This window comes from Taudactylus pleione, unplaced genomic scaffold (genome assembly GCF_031769625.1).
Source record: "Taudactylus pleione unplaced genomic scaffold, aTauple2 ptg000567l, whole genome shotgun sequence".
Taxonomy (NCBI): Eukaryota; Metazoa; Chordata; class Amphibia; order Anura; family Myobatrachidae; genus Taudactylus; species Taudactylus pleione.
In genome coordinates this window covers 751498-771718 of record NW_028284969.1, presented here as the reverse complement: position 1 = coordinate 771718, position 20221 = coordinate 751498, and the positions used below count along the sequence as shown (strand labels likewise).

At 41.5% G+C, this 20221-nt stretch overlaps 1 protein-coding gene across 2 annotated transcripts in view; it reads right to left on the bottom strand.

Annotated features, from left to right (window-relative positions):
* UNC5D (unc-5 netrin receptor D) overlaps positions 1 to 20221 on the bottom strand; it is a 629552-nt gene that overhangs the window by 362652 nt on the left and 246679 nt on the right. Inside the window, exons 1-3 of one of the 2 annotated variants that reach the window (XM_088453041.1) lie at positions 10735 to 10925; positions 10401 to 10544; positions 8996 to 9099 (exon numbers count right to left, since the gene is read on the bottom strand). In XM_088453041.1, coding sequence (XP_088309167.1) covers positions 8996 to 9043 — 48 coding nt within the window. In that variant the 5' untranslated portion in view covers positions 9044 to 9099; positions 10401 to 10544; positions 10735 to 10925. Of the gene's footprint in view, positions 1 to 8995; positions 9100 to 10400; positions 10545 to 10734; positions 10926 to 20221 lie in introns of those variants that run through there. The other variant, XM_088453040.1, reaches the window with a different exon arrangement.

Below are 20221 nucleotides of genomic sequence, written 5' to 3'. Positions count from 1 at the left end.
GTCCTGCAAAGCGCCAGACTTAAGAAAGCACTGGCCCAGGCAAAATTATACATGTTAATATTTATTAACATATTTCCTTCTCTGTATTTGCTAGCTGTGCAGTGAGATGGAAGATGAGGAATGCATTGAGCCATCCATTAGTGATCACAAGGACTGATTTAAACAGAACTGTGGGTAGAGCATCGGTCACGGGCTCCCTGCCTATAATGTTCTCATTACCCTTGCATATAATTATACAAGTATATGCCTTTATTATTATTATTATTATTATTATTATTATAGTGTACCAAATTGCGCAATGCTGTACAGAGAATATTTGACATCCACATCAGGCTTCCTCCATGATTACTTCATCACCTTGCATAGCCTCATTGCACTTTGGGCCTGATTCAGCTTTGGAAATAGAGTGAGATTTAGCACTTAACTGATCATCTTGGTGAAACCATGCTGCACTGCAGGTGGGGCAGATTTAAAATGTGCAGAGATTTAAATTTGGTAGGGAGGTGTCCAAACTGACATCTAAAGTGCAGTGTAATAATAAAGCTGTGCAGTATTTGTGGGCTACATACAAATGCAGCCAGTATTTACACTACATGCAAACATTTTTATGTATTTTTTTTACACCCCTTGCATTGCAACATGGTTTGTCCAGTTACACAGTTAAGTGCTAATTCTCACTCTATTCACAAAGCTGAATCAGGCCCTTTGCTCCGACCTTACCAGCCCCCATTGCCAGCCACCTTGCACAGATCTACCACACAGTATTACCTAACTATTGTACATATCATGCATTTTAAAGGGATTTGCTCCAGCCAGCGATGTAACACAATGATTTTCATGCAAAGGGGGCAGGGTCGCTCCGCCAGGCAGAAGAGTGCTGCCTAGCGCATCCTAAGTAGAGATGAGTGGTTCAGTTCTACTCAGTTCTTTTTGCCCAATTAGTGCAAGTTAGGATTTATCCTATTGGCTATCCAAAACACGTGAGAGTCGGATTCCTGACTACATACCACTAGATATATTTATTATCCAGCCGGATTACCAACCAGGATGAAATACACTTGGCCAGAGCATATGTGATGCTAGATGTCAGAACCGTAACTAGACTTTTTGGTGCCCTGTGCCAGAAAGAGCATTGGTGCCCCCCTCATTTTTCAAAGGGACATATTGCACCCAAAAAAGGGCCATGGCTTCATGGGGAAGGGCCAGGGAAGAGATAGAAGAGGCCAGGAGATGCTGGGAATGAAATAAGAGGAAGCTACAAGCAAGAATGATAATAAACAGAAATTTGACAGGCCCAATCAGCGCCCCCTGATCTGTGGTGCCCTGTGCGATGACACCAGCCGCACTACCCTAGCTACGGCCCTGCTAGATGTGTTTGTGCAGTTGTTTGATGCTGGTGGCGTTTAGTCCACATGTGGTACAGCTTAACCCCATATTATTAAGGTTCAAAAATACTAAATTTTCGGAGCTTGACAGTGGGAACCTATGCCATCTTCAGGAGATTGTAAAGAAGGATACAATCTGATCCCTGTTCTGCTCCTTCCGCTGGACGCAGGGTTCTTTGTGCACATGTGTGAATCCAAATTCATGCATGCACACTAATGGTGCATACACACGATCAGATTTTTCCTTCAGATATGAACGATAACGATTTAAAAATCGTTCAGTCGTTCATATCTGAAGGAAAATCGTTCATATCTGACATGCCTGAACGATGGACGATCAACGATGCGCGTTCCCGATGGTCAGATAACGATTTCTGACATCTGATGTGTTTGCAGTCAGACTTGGACGATTCCATTCATTTTAATGCAGTCAAAAATCGTTCAAATCGTTCAAATCGTTCAAAACTTTGGTAAAATCGTTCAAATCGTTCAATCGTTCAGTCGTTCATCTGACAAATCTGACAAGTCTGACAAATCTGACCGTGTGTATGCTCCATAACACTACTGAATCAGACTCGGCAGTGCTAAGTTTCACTGCTACATAGGAATGGTGATAGGTGATTGGAATGGCAGGGACAGCTGATCTTCGGGGTTTTAGAATCCACCACTGCTACTCATTTCATTATCCACAGCGAGTTGGATACTTAATTGTCTGGGGCCACCCGGCCCCCAATTATAAATAGGCCCCTTTGTGCAATTTTTCTAATGTACTCACTTACTTCTAACTTAGATATTGGCATATGATACTCACTTTATATAAAATTAGAAATAAAGATTAAAAAAGAAATGGTGTAATATGCAAGTAACTATATAACTAGAGGGGAGGAATCATGCTACTCTCTAATTATTACTCATGCTACAGTATTATCTATCTCTCCCGTTACTCTTTGATCAGATCTTCTGTGGCCAAGAAGCTTCCAAGGAGAGGGTTCCTATCACCATTCTCTGAACTCACAGGTATGCTGCTCTTTAATTTATACTATGTATGTGATTTTAATCTTTCATATAAAATAAAATCCTATTAAGCAAACTGCACTATTATCGCTCCATTTTTATATATTTAATATTCTTGAGTGAATTACCTATGGTTGAAGTTTAAAAAAATGAGACTGGGAATTGCCCTTCATGTCCTTTACCTTGATAAGCTATTATCAAGTACAAGCTCTCTGTTAGCGGCCAAACGATATGCATTACACCATTGGGTGTCTCTATTTTTATCTTCACACAGACCAAAATCCAACAAGCAATAGGGGTACAGAAGGTCCCCATTCTCCTGATTTAAGAGGGAGTGATACGTGGAATTTCTGCCTCATTGCACGTATTCTCTATCTTAGTAAGGGATTTGAGAGATGGTTGTTATATATACGTATAACTTAGAAATAAGTTATATTGTCAATAAATTATAACAGCAACATTTTTTAAACTGTTAAAATGTACACATTAGTTTATATAGTTTATGTAATGTTTGGTGTGCATGGTTTATTGTAATTATATTATGTGTCTACTATTATATGTGCATGCAAATATATTATTTCAAATAAATATAATTTATTATAGTTAATTTATAGCTATTTATATTATATTGTTACAGTGATAGTCAACACATGGTCAGATGGAACCACAGAGATTACAAATTGGTTTGCCAAGACTGCCTCAGATAAGATCCTTTAAAACCAACTGGTAATGTGTCAAATATATCAATTTGTGGGGAAAAGGTCAGCATGAGAGAATATCCATAAATGTGACTCAGCTAGTCGGTTCACCAGCTCACAATGGAGCAGACTTGGGCTTTCAGTTCCACAAAATAAATATACAAAAATAGTAAAAAAATAACATTTTAAAAATAAAAATTGTAAATAAATTTTTTTTTCAAATAATTAAGCATTTTCTCTTATTTTTTTTCTGTTACCCCATACTGATTTGTAGGGTGGGTTTAGAACCCACCATCAAACCGCCACCAAACCACTGTGGTTTAAAACCCATTGCTTAGTAAATTTTGCCCAAAGTGGCAAAACACATCTCATTTACAGATTAAAACATCAAAACTCCATTTATTTTCTCCCTTCCAAAGTTTCGCAAGGAGCAACAGGTTCTCCTGTCTGAGCCATGAGGTAAAATAAGCTGCGTCTGGCGGGTAATGAATTGTTTTGGAGCCGATAAATTGGTTTCCATGAAATAACAAGTGTCTTCTGTTGAGATTGTGTTTTCTTGCATTATAAATGTTCTTAAAAGTTCACATCAACAAGTTAAATGTTCAAAGGGAAACCAAATTGCTCGTCTAGTGCTGGAGCCAGGGCTTTTAGTGCGGCTGAATAAATGACTGTCATGGTAACGAGACACAAAACCTGCATTTTTGCAAAGAGCCCATTAAGCCTTACTATCCATATCTCCACTGCAATGTCAGCTGCTTATTCAGGGAGAGGCTTATTCAGCTCATATCTTTATTTTCCTAGCCTCTGCACAGGGCTATAAGCTGACAAATAAAAGTGATGTGCCTTGAGGGTCCAGGGAAGGGTAGCTTACACCACTTCTGTATATCTTCACCATGCCAGTCAACTTCAATCTCAGCCTTTGGTTTAAAAATCATGGATGTATAATTCAGCACCAGTTTGATACAGTAAACAAAGTGTATACTGCAAACTTCTTATCTGTAGTATTGCAGCGGTACATATATAATAGGGGTAGGAACATTAAGATGCATTTCTAAATTAGCATTTGCCTAAATAAAACAAAATATTACTTGCAAAGACTTAAGTAGACGTGCATCAACAGCATTTTATTCAAGCATCAATCTCCACAGTCAAGGAAAGCTAGGAGAAAATCGCGGGTGAAAGGGATGATGTAGTACGTCTTCGGCTATGAAATTGAACTGGAAAAATAGTTTATTTTTCTTAAATACCGTTACTGTACAAATTTGGCAGACTTCCAAAAACATTTGCCGACTAGACAACCTTCCAAAAAAAAATAAAAAAAATCCAATGGACCATCCATGGTGTATGTTTATGCTATTTTTTATATTATTATATTTCACACATCATTGTTTACTTACAAAGTAATATTGAAGGACAACAGTAATAAAAACAGGAACCTTTATTATATTAAAGGCCTGTCACTAAAAATGTGATATGGAGCCCAACTTTCTGGGGCGAGGTAGACTCCCCTAGAAGGCACAGCATATGTATATTTCCCTCACATGCTGTAAATTTATACACATGTTTACAAAACTATATGCTGCACTATGATGTCTCTGTTATTATACTATATACTGTATGGTAGATTTTGAACTAGGACTCCAAAAGTCACTGTAAACTTCTAATAAATATTAAAAAAAGGAAAGAATGTTCCTACTGTAGATCATGAAGTGTGTTTATAAAAGAAATATACACTATTACTAATTATAGGTTAAGTGTAAGGTGCTATGGACCCTGTGTGGCTCAATATAAAGGATAATAATAATAATAATAATAATAATAATAATAATAATAGTTTGAAAAATGTTATCTGCAACTTTTCTATATTCTCTTCCCCATCTCCACTGTGTAGTGGTAAAATGTCATAATCATGAAGCCTGTTATAGCTGTACTGTGAGACCCTCAGATTCACAGTTATCACAGAAAAAGGAAAACAAGTAGCATATACAGTATAATAAACTATTACCATAATAAAAATGCATATATATAAATTATTACCTAAACCAGATTATGAGGGGTATTCAATATGGCAGCGAAAAGTCCGTGCTGGACTTTTCGCTTCACATCAGAGATTTTCCTGGGATAAAGTATCGGGCGCACGCCCGCTTTATCCCCGTATTCAATATGAAACCTACGAAAATGGGAAGGTGCGAAGTGGGATCTGCGTAAAAAAATGAATTTTTCCTGGAATAAATTGCAGGACCCCCCTAAAGTTGTAAAAACATGGGGGATCACTATGGGTACCCCCGTTTTAGCCTGCAAATGAAACTCGGGGATTTAAATAGCCGCAGCAGGTGTTTTTTCCCGACATTGAATAAGTGTTGCAGAAGAGCACTTAGGTTATTTTTTTCGTTTTTTTAAGTGATCCCATCAAATTTGGGGTACATGAAAATGGGTACTAGCATATTTTTATGTCCCTAAAGTAAGTTTTAAAAAATTCTGCAGCTACGCACCTGCCGCTAATAGCCTATTCTAGAATACACCTGCCTCATTCTTGCACAATAGCCCTGAACCTATTTCCCTATTTTTAAACACTTTTTTCCCATTTTTTTTTCACCCCAATTTTTAAATTAATTTTTTGGGGTGTCCCTATTTTTTTTTTAAACATTTATTTTGAAATGTCATTCCCAGGGGTGCAGGCTATTTTTTTTAAGCCTGCACCACTAAACCCCAATTCTGCACTTTTTTTTGCCACCTATTCAGTGGTGAAAAGTTATCCCAGTTTTTTTTCAAAGACTTTTTGAACCCGCGAAAAGTCTTTGAAATTGAATATGGTGTAAGACCAAAACCTCCGAAAATGACGTCATTGGTGCGAAAACATTGCAAAAACAAAGTTTTCGCTCCATATTGAATACCCCTATACATGGTCCTATTAATGTTATTAATTCTCTATGAGTATTTGTCCATTTTAATGCTTCAAATTGTAGTTAGCTTTGTATAATTTGTAAAAATTGTACCAATATTTTTTTTAAGTTAACACAGATTTGCCCTACTCCTGGCCTAAAGGGTCAATAACTAAACAAAGTTTATTGGATCCCTGGAATAAGCAGAGGTGTTGCTATGAAGACAACAAGAGTGAGAGGAATCAGGAATGTAGTAAGGGCCTTATTCTGACATGGACACTATTTCGATGTTCACGCAGTTGAGCGATTATCAATTGACTGTGCATGCGTCTTATCTGCATTGCGCACGCGCAGCAATTGAATTGTGACTACGGTCAGGGGCAAACGCAGGGTTTCTAGAGGGGGGGTTCCAAATGCTTGACTTTAAAGTGAGTGTAGCTAATCCTATTAGAGGGCATAATTAGCACTAAACCATCTTTAAGATTCTTCATACAAAGTGTAGTGTATGTCATGATTCTAGCATACACAGGACCAGCGATCACAGTATGGCATTAGATGCAGCAGTAGGGACATGCCTGAGCTGGTTTTTCTATTTCACATGTGAGCACCATTCCAGAGCATGGGATCAAGGATGGGAGCCTGGGGAGCAGCAGAAGAACCTAGCACTGCCCTGGACATACAGTCAGGTGCATAAATATTGGGACATTGACAGAATTTTCATATTTTGGCCTCTATTTAACACCACAATGGCTTTGAAATGAAACAAACAAGATGTGCTTTAACAGCAGACTTTCAGATTTAATCTGAGGGTAATTACAACCAAATAAGGTGAACGGTGTAGGAATTACAATGGTTTCTATATGTGCCTCCCACTTTTTAAGGGGCCAAAAGTAATGGGACTATCAACTCTAAAGCTATTTCATGGACAGGTGTGGGCTATTCCGTTGTTATTTCATTATCAATTAAGCAGGTAAAAGGTCTGGAATTGATTCTAGGTGTGACATTTGCATTTGGAATCCGTTGCTGTCGACTCTCAATAGGAGATCCAAAGAGCTGTCACTATCAGTGAAGCAAGCCATCATTAGGCTGAAAAATCAAAACAAACCCATCAGAGAGATAGCAAAAACATTAGGTGTGGCCAAATCAATTGTTTGGAACATTCTTAAAAAGAAAGAACGCACCGGAGAGCTCAGCAACATCAAAAGACCCAGAAGACCACAGAAAACAACTGTGGTGGATGACAGAAGAATTATTTCCCTGGTGAAGAAAAACCCCTTCACAACAGTTGGCCAAATCAAGAACACTCTCCAGGAGGTAGGTGTATATGTGTCAAAGTCAACAATCAAGAGAAGACTTCACAAGACTGAATATAGAGGGTTCACCACAAGATCTACACCATTGGTGTGCCTCAAAAACAGGAAGACCAGATTAGAGTTTGCCAAACAACATCTAAAAAAGCCATTACAGTTCTGGAACAACATCCTATGGACAGATGAGACAAAGATCAACTTGTACCAGAGTGATGGGAAGAGAAGAGTATGGAGAAGGAAAGGAACTGCTCATGATCCAAAACATACCACCTCATCAGTGAAGCATGGTGGTGGTAGTGTCATTGCGTGGGCATGTATGGCTGCCAATGGAACTGGTTACCTTGTATTTATTGATGATGTGACTGCTGACAAAAGCAGCAGAATGAATTCTGAAGTGTTTCAGGCAATATTATATGCTCATATTCAGTCAAATGCTTCAGAACTCATTGGACGGCGCTTCACAATGCAGATGGACAATGACCCGAAACATACTGCAAAAGTGACCAGAGTTTTTTAAGGCTAAAAAGTGGAATGCTATGCAATGGCCAAGACAATCCCCTGATCTGAATCCAATTGAGCATGCATTTCACTTGATGAGGACAAAACTGAAGGGAAAATGCCCCAAGAACAAGCAGGAACTGAAGACATTTGCAGTAGAGGCCTGGCAGAGCATCACCAGGGATGAAACCCCGCGTCTGGTGATGTCTATGTGTTCCAGACTTCAGGCTGATATTGCCTGCAAAGGATTTGCAACAAAGTATTAAAAAGTGAAAGTTAGATTTAGGATTGTTTAGTTTGTCTCATTACTTTTGGCCCCTTAAAAGTGGAAGGCACATATAGAAACCGTTGTAATTCCTACACCGTTCACCTGATTTGGATGTAATTGCCCTCAAATTAAATGTGAAAGTCTGCAGTTAAAGCACATCTTGTTTGTTTCATTTCAAAGCCATTGTGGTGGTGAATAGAGGCCAAAATATGAAAATTGTGTCAATGTCCCAATATTTATGCACCTGACTGTATATGTACATATAGGTCTCCTTATGCACTGGACAACAGTATTAATAGTTCACCCTATAGATGGCCTATAGCAGTGCAACCCTAACAGTGCATGTTTTCCAGATCTCCTAGTTGGTGATCAGGTGTATTCATTACTGGCTGACATGTTAAAAGATCCACAGTTGGTGCTAATTATTTCATTTGTGATACAGAGTAGAACATGCAGCACTATTAAATTGTATTATATACTGTTTCTATTGTGGTCATGGTGTGGGCTGGGGAGGGGGGTTTCTTGACAACCAGAAACCCCCCCTGCGTTTGCCTATGACGGTTGTAGCGAGAATTTATTCACAAGTAATTGACAGACAGGGGCTGTTTTGTAGGAGGTAACAGAGAGTGGTGGCAAAAACGTGGACGTGTTGTGACATGTAGACATGTATCTGCCTACATCTGCCATACTATGTGCCATGCATCTGCCTACATCTGCAATACTAATGTAATATAGTGTCAGTGCTATATAGAATGCCTTGCTCTTAAATACAGAACCTTAAATCATTTTATACTCAAGTATCACCCCATATATAATAAACAGTCTGTAACCAGCAACATTCGTCTTTCAGTACCAGACACCATCTTCCTGTATCACAGACACAGCGCATTTATGCAGGATATTGCTGGATACAGGGCACTAATGAAGAACTCTTACAAACCTCTGCTGTGGGCACCCCCTCTGGTGGGCGGCAGTGTAAGACAATCATTCCTTCAATGGGGACTTCTTTTCCTTGAGGGTCTTGCTCAAAATTTTTGCGCAAGTCTGCAGGGAGAAGAGGGTGAAATGAACAGACTTATTCTGGGTGAAATAATCGTGCTTATGTTAGAAGAAACCTGTCACATTTATCAGTCAGCACTTGCCTTTTAACCAAAGAGATGGTAATAACCCTTGAGAAAATAAAAATAATCATGTTTGCCAAACGTCAGTAAATTTACAGATATTCAGTAGTTATAAGTAAATCTTTGCCTGTCTTTAAATAAATGAGACTGAGTTTAAAATATGGTATGTTAAATATAGCATTTACCATTTTCTAATGGACATGAACCATTTATTTCCAGTCCCTGCTCCCCTTTTTCCATATAGCCATCACTACTTTTGCTATTGTATACACTTTAGAATCCAATAAATAATGCTTCAGTAAAAAATAATATCAGCTGTCAGTAAATTGTTATAAGCAAAATGTATTTACCAGGGTTGGCAACCCAGAAAGAAATCCAGTATTTTATACAACTTTTAGGGGTATATTTACTAAAGTGCAGGATTTTAGAAGTAAAGATGTTGCCCATAGCAACCAATCAGCTTCTAGCTATTATCTTCTAGAAGGTGTTAGATAAATGATCAGTAGAATCTGATTGGTTGCTATGGGCAACAACTCCACTTCTAAAAACCCGCACTCCCTTACAATCAAAATAATGATACCTCTTGTAACAACAATGATCCCTACAGTATTATACAAGGGATGAAATTGAGTGAATGCAACTATTACAGTCAATGCAACCATGTGAGACAACCAACTAATGTACTATTCAAGGAAATCCCATTTTGTTTTCCAGTAAATTACAGCACTGGAATTGTTACTTTCTAACAGAAATATGTATCTTACCGTTACCATGTTATCTTGTGTGCCTTACATCCTTTTATTTTGTGCCTAAACATTTTTATTTTATTTTTAAATTAGCCCCTCTCCTAAAGTTCCCAAAATTCAACTCAACTCAAATAATTACATTTTTATCTCCTGGCAGTTGCACAATCTTCATTATCAATGTACAGTATTATCACAGATCCCTAGATTTCTTCAATGTTCCCAGAGTGTGGAGTTCCAGAAAGTTGAGCCTTGCTGGTGGATACAGAGCATCTAGATAACTGTGGAGGCACCCTGGGCTTATGCCAGTTGTAGAGAGGTGGTTTGATGTGTAGAAAATAAAGCTTAGGTGGAATTCTTCTCTTAAGGCACTTACTCATAGATACAGTAAGTCCATTTTACATGCTTAAATGCTTAGGGCTTATAGATATCTTATTGTGTACGTACTGACAGAATGTTGTTTTTCGTGCATGGAACTTACAGGCTATACGCACAGATGCCCTTCTGCTCTTGGAGGTGCCCAGATTGCTCCAAGCAACACACTGGCACCAGTAGTCCTCTGATCCATGGAAATCCTCCACTTGCTGTCTGGTCACATTAATCAGGACTTCTAGTACCTTGAGACCTGGATAAGCACAGAAAGGCACTTTTAAGATAATGGTAAGTCATCACCATTACACACATCCTTACAGTCATCAGCTTTCACAAGAACATTCTATTACAAGTTACAATTCTATTTTGTTGATTGAACCAATATTCCTGAGAATGCTGATTATCAGTTCACTAGAAATCAGCAATATCACTGAGAGACTCACTTGATACTTTCTTGAGAATACTGGTCCAGCTAACAAAATATCTGTCTCCACTGAGTATAGGGAATGGGCACACTTTAATCCCCACTTTAATCCCTTGATTTGCATTTTATATGTAGCTGTGATCAGGGCCGGATTTCCCATAAGGCAACCTAGGCGCTCGAGGGCCCGGTGGGTCCCAAGGGGCCTGTGGACGGGACCCTTTTCCCCAAAAAATGTCAGATGAAAACTCTCCCAGAGATGCAGTGCGCAAGTACCGCGTGACATCATGACATCACGCGGACACGCCCACTCTCCCAGAGTCCCACTGCAGCACCACTAACTGTCTCAGACTGTGCATAGGAAGGTCATCGACCACGGCCCGCCGCCCAGCCCCATAAACTCCAGCCAGCTCCATTGCAATCTCAGCACAGCAACCTCTGCCAGTGCCAGCAGCAGCAGGCAGCACCAGTGGCGTATTTAAGGCGGGGGGGGGCCCTGACACACTGCTGTCAGTGTCGCATCTGCCACTTAAGCCAAGGGGCCGGGACTGGTCCATTCCTCATAAGGAAATGACAGGCTCTGAGTGTGGCAAGGATGATCTAAGATCACCGCCGGCCTGTGCAGGACGAAGGAGCAGCGCATGAGGGGTCTCTGTAATAACCTCACCACTGTGGCCATCAAATTCCTTCATCACAGGGCATACAGAGCAGCAGTGCCCGGGAAGAGCCAGTCTGGATGCCAGGATGATGCATCTCACCCTGTGTAAGTACAGCGCTGCCCGCACTCACTTCTGTCCCTGCAGCCGGCATTGCTCTCCTGCCTCCCATCCTGCATGGTTGCTGCTAGTTCCTAGTTGGAGAAGGGACCTCTCTGACCTAACCCATCCTGCTTGCCTACTCTGTCTGCTTACCCTGCTACTAGCTTGTTTTACTAGTCAATATCCTTACCTCAATTTTTTGAGGTAAAGATACTGACAAATAAAACAAACTAGTAAAGGAAGAATAACAATTTAATAAAAAAAAAAATCTTGTCAAAATAGTTGTCTTTGTAGAAGTTAAACCAGTTACACTAAATGCAATACTTCTTTCCACACTCATGGGTGCTGCCATCCCCTGTGCCTCAGGATGGGGCATGCACATTAGATGCTGTAACTTTAATTCCCTCTACCAACGCTGCCTAGAAAACCTGAACTACAATGTCTGGACAATATACTGTTCTCCCAGAGTCTTCTGAAGGGGATGCGTTCAGCATCCCAGCAGCCGCGATGCCAGCGCTGATATTACTGATGCCGGAATCCCAATGCCTCTGTCAGTCCTGGTGCAGGCATCCCGACCGCTGGGATACCAAAGGTAAGTAGCATGGATGGCGGAGGGTTAGTTTTAGGGGTTAGGTTAGGGTTAGGCACCAAGGGGGGAAGGTTAGGTTTTGGGTTAAGGGAGTGGGAAGTTAGACTTAGGCACCAAGGGGGAAGGTTAGGGTTAGGCACCAAGGGGTAAGGTTAGGGTTAGGCACCAAGAGGGTTGGGTTAGGTTTTGGGTTAAGGGAGGGGGAAGTTAGGCACCAACGGGGAAGGTTAGACACCAAGGGGTAAGGTTAGGGTTAGGCACCAAGGGGGTTGGATTAGGTTTTGGCACTGGAGGGGGAATTTAGGGTCAGGTACCAGGGAGGGAGGGTTAGCATACCGACTAACAAGTGTCGGTATGCTAGCCCTGTCGGGATGCCGGCGTTGGGATTCTGATAGCCGGGATCCACAAGCACCAGCATCTCATACCCAACCCTTCCAAAGTCTGCACTCTAAAATATCATTGTATGGTATGTAATTCCTATTGCCCATGGGAAGGAAAAATCTGAATTATTTGTAAAAACATGAAATGGCAACACATTGAACTGACTAGCAATCCGGGGACAGCCTGATAACAGATAGTAGTGTTTTACGCCGGGTAGTAACTGCAGTACACTAGCAGAGGTGTAATATAAATGGGGAATAGATCAAACTCATTGATATTTATTATTACTGGGCTATAATTTAAAGTGAATTTAAAGTGGGCTGGACAATACGGGTTGGAAATAAATGATCCATATGTTATAAATAAAACGCCATAATGCAGGGTAGGTAAGAGGAGGGAGGGTATTGAGGCACACTCTCCTCCCTTCTCTCACCCACCCTGTATTAATACCCTCCTTCCCCTGCGTTATTGCCCTCCCCCCCTTCACTCACTCTGCATTAATACCCTCTCTCCTCACTCACTCCTGGGGGGGAGTTGGGGTTAGGCACTAAAGGGGTTAGTTTAGTCGTTTGGGTTAAGGTATTAGGGAAAACATAGTGCTGTGGATTGTTTGAGGAATGGGGGCCCCAAATCGGTATCTTGCCTAGGGCCCCATGAGGTCTATCTCCGGCTCTGGCTGTGATGTTCCCTACAGTATATGATGTCTGTACAAGTGTGTGTTGGATGTGGAGCACACCTACATAGCCTCCATCCATAGTGCCAAACAGGTAATTGAGTCGGCTGTCCCTAGGACCTACCGGAGCTCAGCAGGGGCCTGACATGAGATACTGCACATACTCGTCTTGTCTGTGCGTCTTTCCTCCCTGGCGTTCTCTGTTTTTGGATGCACCTCTGAGTTTCTCCTATTACAGCAGCCCTGCAGTAAATACTGTGAGCCCGCAAATACACTGTATCACCACCACTATATTAGAGGGGAATACCTTACACCAGAGCGCATACCACACAGATGCCTCGCACACAACAATGCCCAGCAATACCATAACTCTCCAGGCTGCATCAGTACTACTGATTACACACCTGTTATACCATGTGTCATATGCTACTTATTGTTCTAACTGGTTCAATAAACCTAAGACCTGGTTGAGCTATATCACGTGTGGACTAACTACCACCAGCACCAAACAACTGTGCAACACATTTAGGGGCATATGTATTAACAATATTTTTACTAAAATAATGTGAAAACGGGTGTTTTAAAAATTACTTCAAATCCCTTCAATTCACATATTTTTAGTAAGCAAATCACATTTCCAATACTTGTAATGGAAAATCTGATCTGCCCAAATTTATGAAAAATATATTATGGTAAAATACCGGGGGAAGCCATGTGATAATAACGCCCCCTGAAGATGGCGTTATTGGGGTTTTCCCCCAGTTCCCCAATTCCTCCTTTGCTCTGACAGGCAAAGCAGAGCTGGGAGCTAGCCGCCTGTGATCAGCTTTGTGGTCCATATAGACCACAAGTTGATTACTGTAATAAAAAAAAATAATAAAAAAAAAAACCCACTTACCTGCATGCAGGGACTGGTAATCGGTGTTCTGGTGAGGTCCTCTGGGGTTCCGGTCAGCTGGTCTCCGGGCTCTCCACTGTGACAGTTGCTGCATAGAGCAGCTGACCGGGGACACAGTGCAGGTGTCGGGAGACCAGCTGACTGTAGCCTCAGAGAGAGGACCTCACCGGATCACTGATCACCGAGGCATTTTTTAACAATATATTGTTAGTAAATCTGGGCAGATCACATTTCCCATTACAAGTATGGGAAATGCGATCTGCTTACTAAAAATTTCATGAAAACTAATCCCAATGCCCTTTAATAAATGTATGTGATACTAAAATAATGTGGAAAGGTTGTGAAAACACCCATTTCCACATTATTTTAGTAAAAACAATGTTAATAAATAGGCCCCTTAACACCTTATGCAGTCTGGCCCAGTGCAGTGTCTACTACTTAGGGGGTGAGAGCGCACAAGACCAATTCCATCCAGTGTTATCCCACTACACAATTCTGACACTGCTACTCTGTTAATAGTGTGCAGTATCAATATCCCTATACAGGGGCAGAACTATGGGAGACAATGGAGGTGCCTGCCGCCGGGCTCCAGCTCTGAAGGGGCACCTCCTCCATTGTCCACAACATATTCACCCCACTTAGGGCTGTAACTATGTACCTGGAGTGTACTGTCACAGCCGCCCAATACATGGCACCTTTTCCCGACAAGCCACCATACACTAGTGGAGAGCTCCATATCAGACCATCAGCTGCTACCTTCCTCTATCTATAGCCTGTCTGCATGCAAATTGCTTCATTACAGTGTCAGCGGCTGTGACAGGGGGATCACCAAACTATAACTTGCCTCCAGGTGTCTGGGATGAACTTACGCCACTGCCCCTATATCTAGATGAATTACATTATACTATACAGAAAAGGACAATACACAGAAAAAAACAGCAAGTAGAGTTCAAAGGTTATATGGAATTTTGCTCTAGATAGTGGTTGTCAGTGGCCTTATCGGTGACAATGCCGACTACTACTGTACTGTATGTGCTAATTGTATTGTACTGTTGCATTTGCGATTTATTTAGCACTCCGTGTTTTATACGTAAAATCCAAAAGAAAATTAATGGTTTATGAATCTTTTTTTTTGTGACATTTATTAAACACAACTGATTTCCACACTTGCCTCTTTCTTAATTGGCAGATTGGTCAAATAAATTGATACACATTAAAGTACTGCATGAAAAAAACATGTAGTGTGTATTCATTCTGTACTGGAAAAACAAACATTGGGCCTAATTCAGAGGTGTCCGGAGTGTCGATGTCAGCCGTAGACACCTGATGTTTTAAGCCTACGCATGCTCCCTGATGGTTCCCGACAGTGGTTGTAGAATTAATTTAAGAGGGGGTGAGGCTAATCAGACATGGGCGTGTTGCGGTCCAAAGATGCAGTTTTAATGGCAATGGCAGCCATGTTCCAACGGACATTCTGAGCAACCATAGGGCTGCTCTAATGTCCAATGGTGTGACCGATGTGCGTTCAATGGTGGGACTTTGTACACACAGTGGCGGATTAAAGACACAGCCGATGGGTCTCAGAAGGCAGCCCATTGGCTGCAGCATTAGCACAAATCCACAGTCACGCTGTGCAAACATATGCAGTGGCGACTGCAAATAGCATCCACCTCTGAATCAGGCCAATTGTCAGGTATATAAAAAGTACAGACGTTACTAGATCTTGGTGGGTTCCTGGAAAATAGATACAGTCAGAAATTATTATTCTCAGTGCAATAATATGATATACATACAAGACAAGATAATCCAATTTGTTGGCTGCACCAGTGCCCTCGGGCCATAACTAGGGTTGTGCAAGCAGTGCTGTCTTCCAGGGTACAGGGCCCTGGGAGGCTAATCGTTGCTGCCCCATGGCCCCTGCATTTGGCTTACACAGTGGAACTCACTCAGAGGCGCTCGCAAGAAGCGAGCGCTCGTAATGAATGACAGTGGCCGCTTCATTTTTGAAGTGCGGCCTCCTGGTCATTAGGTAAGCTGTGGGCTACCACCCACAGTTTAGTGACTGACCAGGTTGATGGTTGCGAACATCATCACTACCATTGGGGCTTGCAACGAGACCCTAAGGTTGGGTCTCGGCAGCCGCAAGCCCCAGGGAGCTTCCTGCTCTCAAAGAGCAGGAAACTCCCCACTGACATTACTGATGATGTCAGTGCAGCCGCCCACAAAACGGTAGGCGTTCGTTAAGGAACACCTCTGTTTTGGAAACCACCTCCGCCTACAAAACGGGGCGAGCAGTCGATCAACATCGACAGCCGCCCCTTTTGTAGAGAGCTCCGGAGTGAGAGAGTTTCTCTCTCGCTCCGGGGCTTGCGCATGCGCAGTGCGGCCACTGCGCGTGCGCATGGCTAACTATCGACCCTGTAGCGAGCACATCGGTGCTTGCGACCAGGTCTGCATGAGACCCAGTGTCTGGAAAGGCACCCTACAGCCAGTATCACTATTGCAGAACTGCCCAGAGCCTCCTTTGGACGTCTGCAGACTGTACAGCCGCCTTGAGCATCCTGAGAACACTCCAGGCAGTGCTCTACTTCCAGGTGCTGGTGGCCCTGACCCCTCGATGTGACATCATTAAGGGGACAGCACAGTTCACAGTGCCACCCTACTCTGTCACTGGGTACCCTATAAAATGGATAGGAACCAGTGACATCACAGAGACATTCATCAATAGGAGATCTGGTGTATACTCATCAAATTAATAGGATATTTTCTCATTGTTTAGTTCACAAAATGGATGCCACTAGTGTGTGGATGACATTTTTTTGTTTTGACAAAAAACATCAAATTATATCAGCCGTGGACAATGGAGATTGTATATGAAGCCAGCTTACACAATGGTCCATCCACACTTGCCTATTTTCCAGGGATGTCCAGGAAAATACAGAATTTCAGGGAGATCCCATGGAATGCTGGGAGAGTAAACCAGCCCCCAGGTCTTATGAGGTTATTGAGTGAGGCTGACATTGATAATGCGATTTGCTGCAATTTGTGTTCTCAGAGTGTGATGAATTGAATCACCCCTTGCACTTGTCCCTCAGACTTCCCCTTTAGTTTTTTGACAGTGGGAAGTTCTAAAAAGTAAACTGACCAACTGGACCTCTGTTAAGTTTGGCCACAAATGTAGGTTTCGAGCAGCTAAATCATCTCAGGTGTAACTTTGGTCTGTTAAAAGGAGATATATTAAACCTACTAGAGAGGAGAGATGGAGAAGTTGCCCATAGCAACCAACCAGCAAATATGCTATCATTTATCATGTGCATTCTATAAAATGTTAGCTAGAAGTTGAATGGTTGGTATAAGCACCTTCTCCACCTGTCCTCTTTGAAAGGTTTGATACATTTTCTTATTGGTGTGATTGGAAAATAACAGCAAATGAAGGCCTTAAGTCAAGTGAGTCTAAAACGCAATCGTACTTTGCAATTTTTTAAAATGGTTACATCTCTGTGACCTATCCACAGTCAGTCGCATCTGCCAAACACGAGCCAAATCCCTCCCCTAGCCTGCGACTTTCTCTCCTTGTCGTATATGGCTGACATGAGCTTGGATTGTGACTGGATGCATTGATTCACAGACAGTACATAAAATGGTATAAATAGCAGTACATAAAGAAATATATTGAAGTTAAAGGCTGGACAGTGCCATTAACAAGTACCCAAGTGGCATGGAGCATTGGAATTGCTTGGTGAATTAATTGCAAATGTGTTTTTATTTTTTCCATTTCTACACGTGCATGCATGCTTTCAAATCCCCATTTGTGCACGAATCAGTGTTTATTTGTGATAGACGAAGCTTTGTATAGCTGACAGTGGGGCATATTTACTAATCATTGGATTTCAGACCTGATAATTAGAATTATTATCTAGAATTATCTACGCTATTCACGGCAATAAGAAATTTACTACCTGAATGTACTAAAAATAACATGCAGTGACAGGGGCTCCAAAAAGAGCTCGTCCCTGCGATGTGTAAAGAAGTGAAATGATGGCAAAAGCAATAATTTCCCTTCTACAGTATATTGGGATCTGGGGGCGTTCTGCGTCTACGTGGTCAGCAGCCCCCATAGAAACCTAGGGGGCTGCGGCTGCTATCGGAAATGGACTTAAACAAGCTACAAATAATATTCTATGCCTGAGTAAGAGGAAGCATTTACAAATAGTCAATCACAACCAGTTCGGCATTGACCATCATCATTCCTCCATTGGCACCTGCCCTGTCCATCCACATATAATACATCTTTCCTAATAAGAAATGCTTCCTTTTCCTTGTCTATATGTGATTGCAATTGTGCAAACAGGCCCTCATTGTACTTTGCCTACCGTAGGATACCCCATTTCAACCCTTTCTGCTTATTCAGGCTCAGGCAGGTGCAAATCTGCATGGGTACTGTCCATACATTGTATGTGGATACGGTTCTGTGCATGCGCAGTCCGAATTAACACAACATACACTACAACAACTGGTGCAGCGCACAATCCGCATCTGCTACACAGCCTTTTCTGAAGTATAATGCATTAGCCTAAGGGGTCTATTTACTAAGCAGTGTTAAGAGACAGAGTGAAAAGTGATAAGGTGCCAACCAATCAGCTCCCAACTGTCATTTTTCAAACACAGCCTGTGAGATGGCAGTTGGGAGTTGATTGGCTGGCATCTTATCACTTTTCACTTTGTCTCTTAACACTGCTTAGTAAATAGACCTCTTATTCATTTTAATGTTCACTGGTTGGCATCTCTATAAAGAGGATGTGTGATGTATATAATATGTGAGATATAGATGAGAATGTAGTTGCAATGCACAGTGCACACTGTGACAAATTCTAAGGCTGCAGGAAGCCTGGATAAAACTATAGAAATAAGGTCTATGTTTATAATATATTATATTAGTCCCTTTAGTTATGATGTTTTCTCAGGAGGGGGTTTATTTGTTTGCATCACGCAGTGCCCATACATTTCACATATTTATATGTATTCAATTGTTAAAGGGTCAAATTTAGTTATGGAATGTACAGTAAAAGCAATTATTATGCTCCACTAGAGAATGTATAAAGCTAATGTAGGAGCAAAAATATAGGATTTCATGAGCAGAGGGTAGAAAAAAATAAATCATTACTATATATACTGTATATTATAAGCACATAGAGTTACATTAAAGCATGGATGGTGTTTAATTAATTTAGTGTATGAATTAAATAATTTTGGATATGTGTTATTCATTTGTTTATTTCTCAGTACAGCAGTTCTAATTTAATAGTACATAGTTACAGTACACAGAATGTGGAACTAGCCGAGCCTTATAGCTTCTGTGATCAATAAACAACTGAAGTTGCCAGAGGCGCAGCTGGGGGTGGTGGGGGATTCAGTGAGTCATGTGGGTTGACGGAAGGAGGGGACGTCAGCAGTGGATCCGGAGTTGCAGCTGCCTCAGCCTACGATGCTGGGGGGCAGGGAGGGGGAGAGGTCAGCCTAAAGTTATCCCCTCCCAGTGACTGTAATCTGCAACAATAGGCTGTACAGCCCTTGTATGTCGATGTATGGCCCCACCTCCTCCTCACTGACAGCAGTAGCCTCTGTGGGACCTTCCTGAAAGACAGCTGCTTCCCGCTTCCTGAGCACTGCTGTGTGACCTCAACAGGAAATGAACAGATTCAGCAAAAGAGATCTCCGAGAGGTAAGTAAGGGTATGGGGTGCGAGGGTTTGGGTATAGTTTATGGTAGGTAATACTAAAAATAAGGGGAGCAAGGGGTTAATTAGGATAAAGGCTTATTTTATGAGACTGAGGGTTATAATTAGGAGTTCAATGCTGTATGTATTACATGGTGGTCACTAATGTGGTATGTATTATATAGTGGTTATTTATCCTGGGTGACAGAAAAGCTAGTTTCACCCCTGGCAGTTGTTGAGTGATATATGTTGGAATTCCCTTAAATAGCAGCACCAAGAACCACATTGAAATGCATAGGCATTGACATAGGGGGCTAGTCCTTAAGCCTTTTCTTTTTGGAGTAACAGTACTAAAGCTAGCTATGATCAGTAAATAAGGGAGATGAGAAATTGTGAGACTTAGCCTATATGAGGGGTATTTAACCTTGGGCTCAATAGCCAACATTTTAAAAGGATTCCAGGGACAGTTTGCTGCTTGGCCAATGCATCTATGC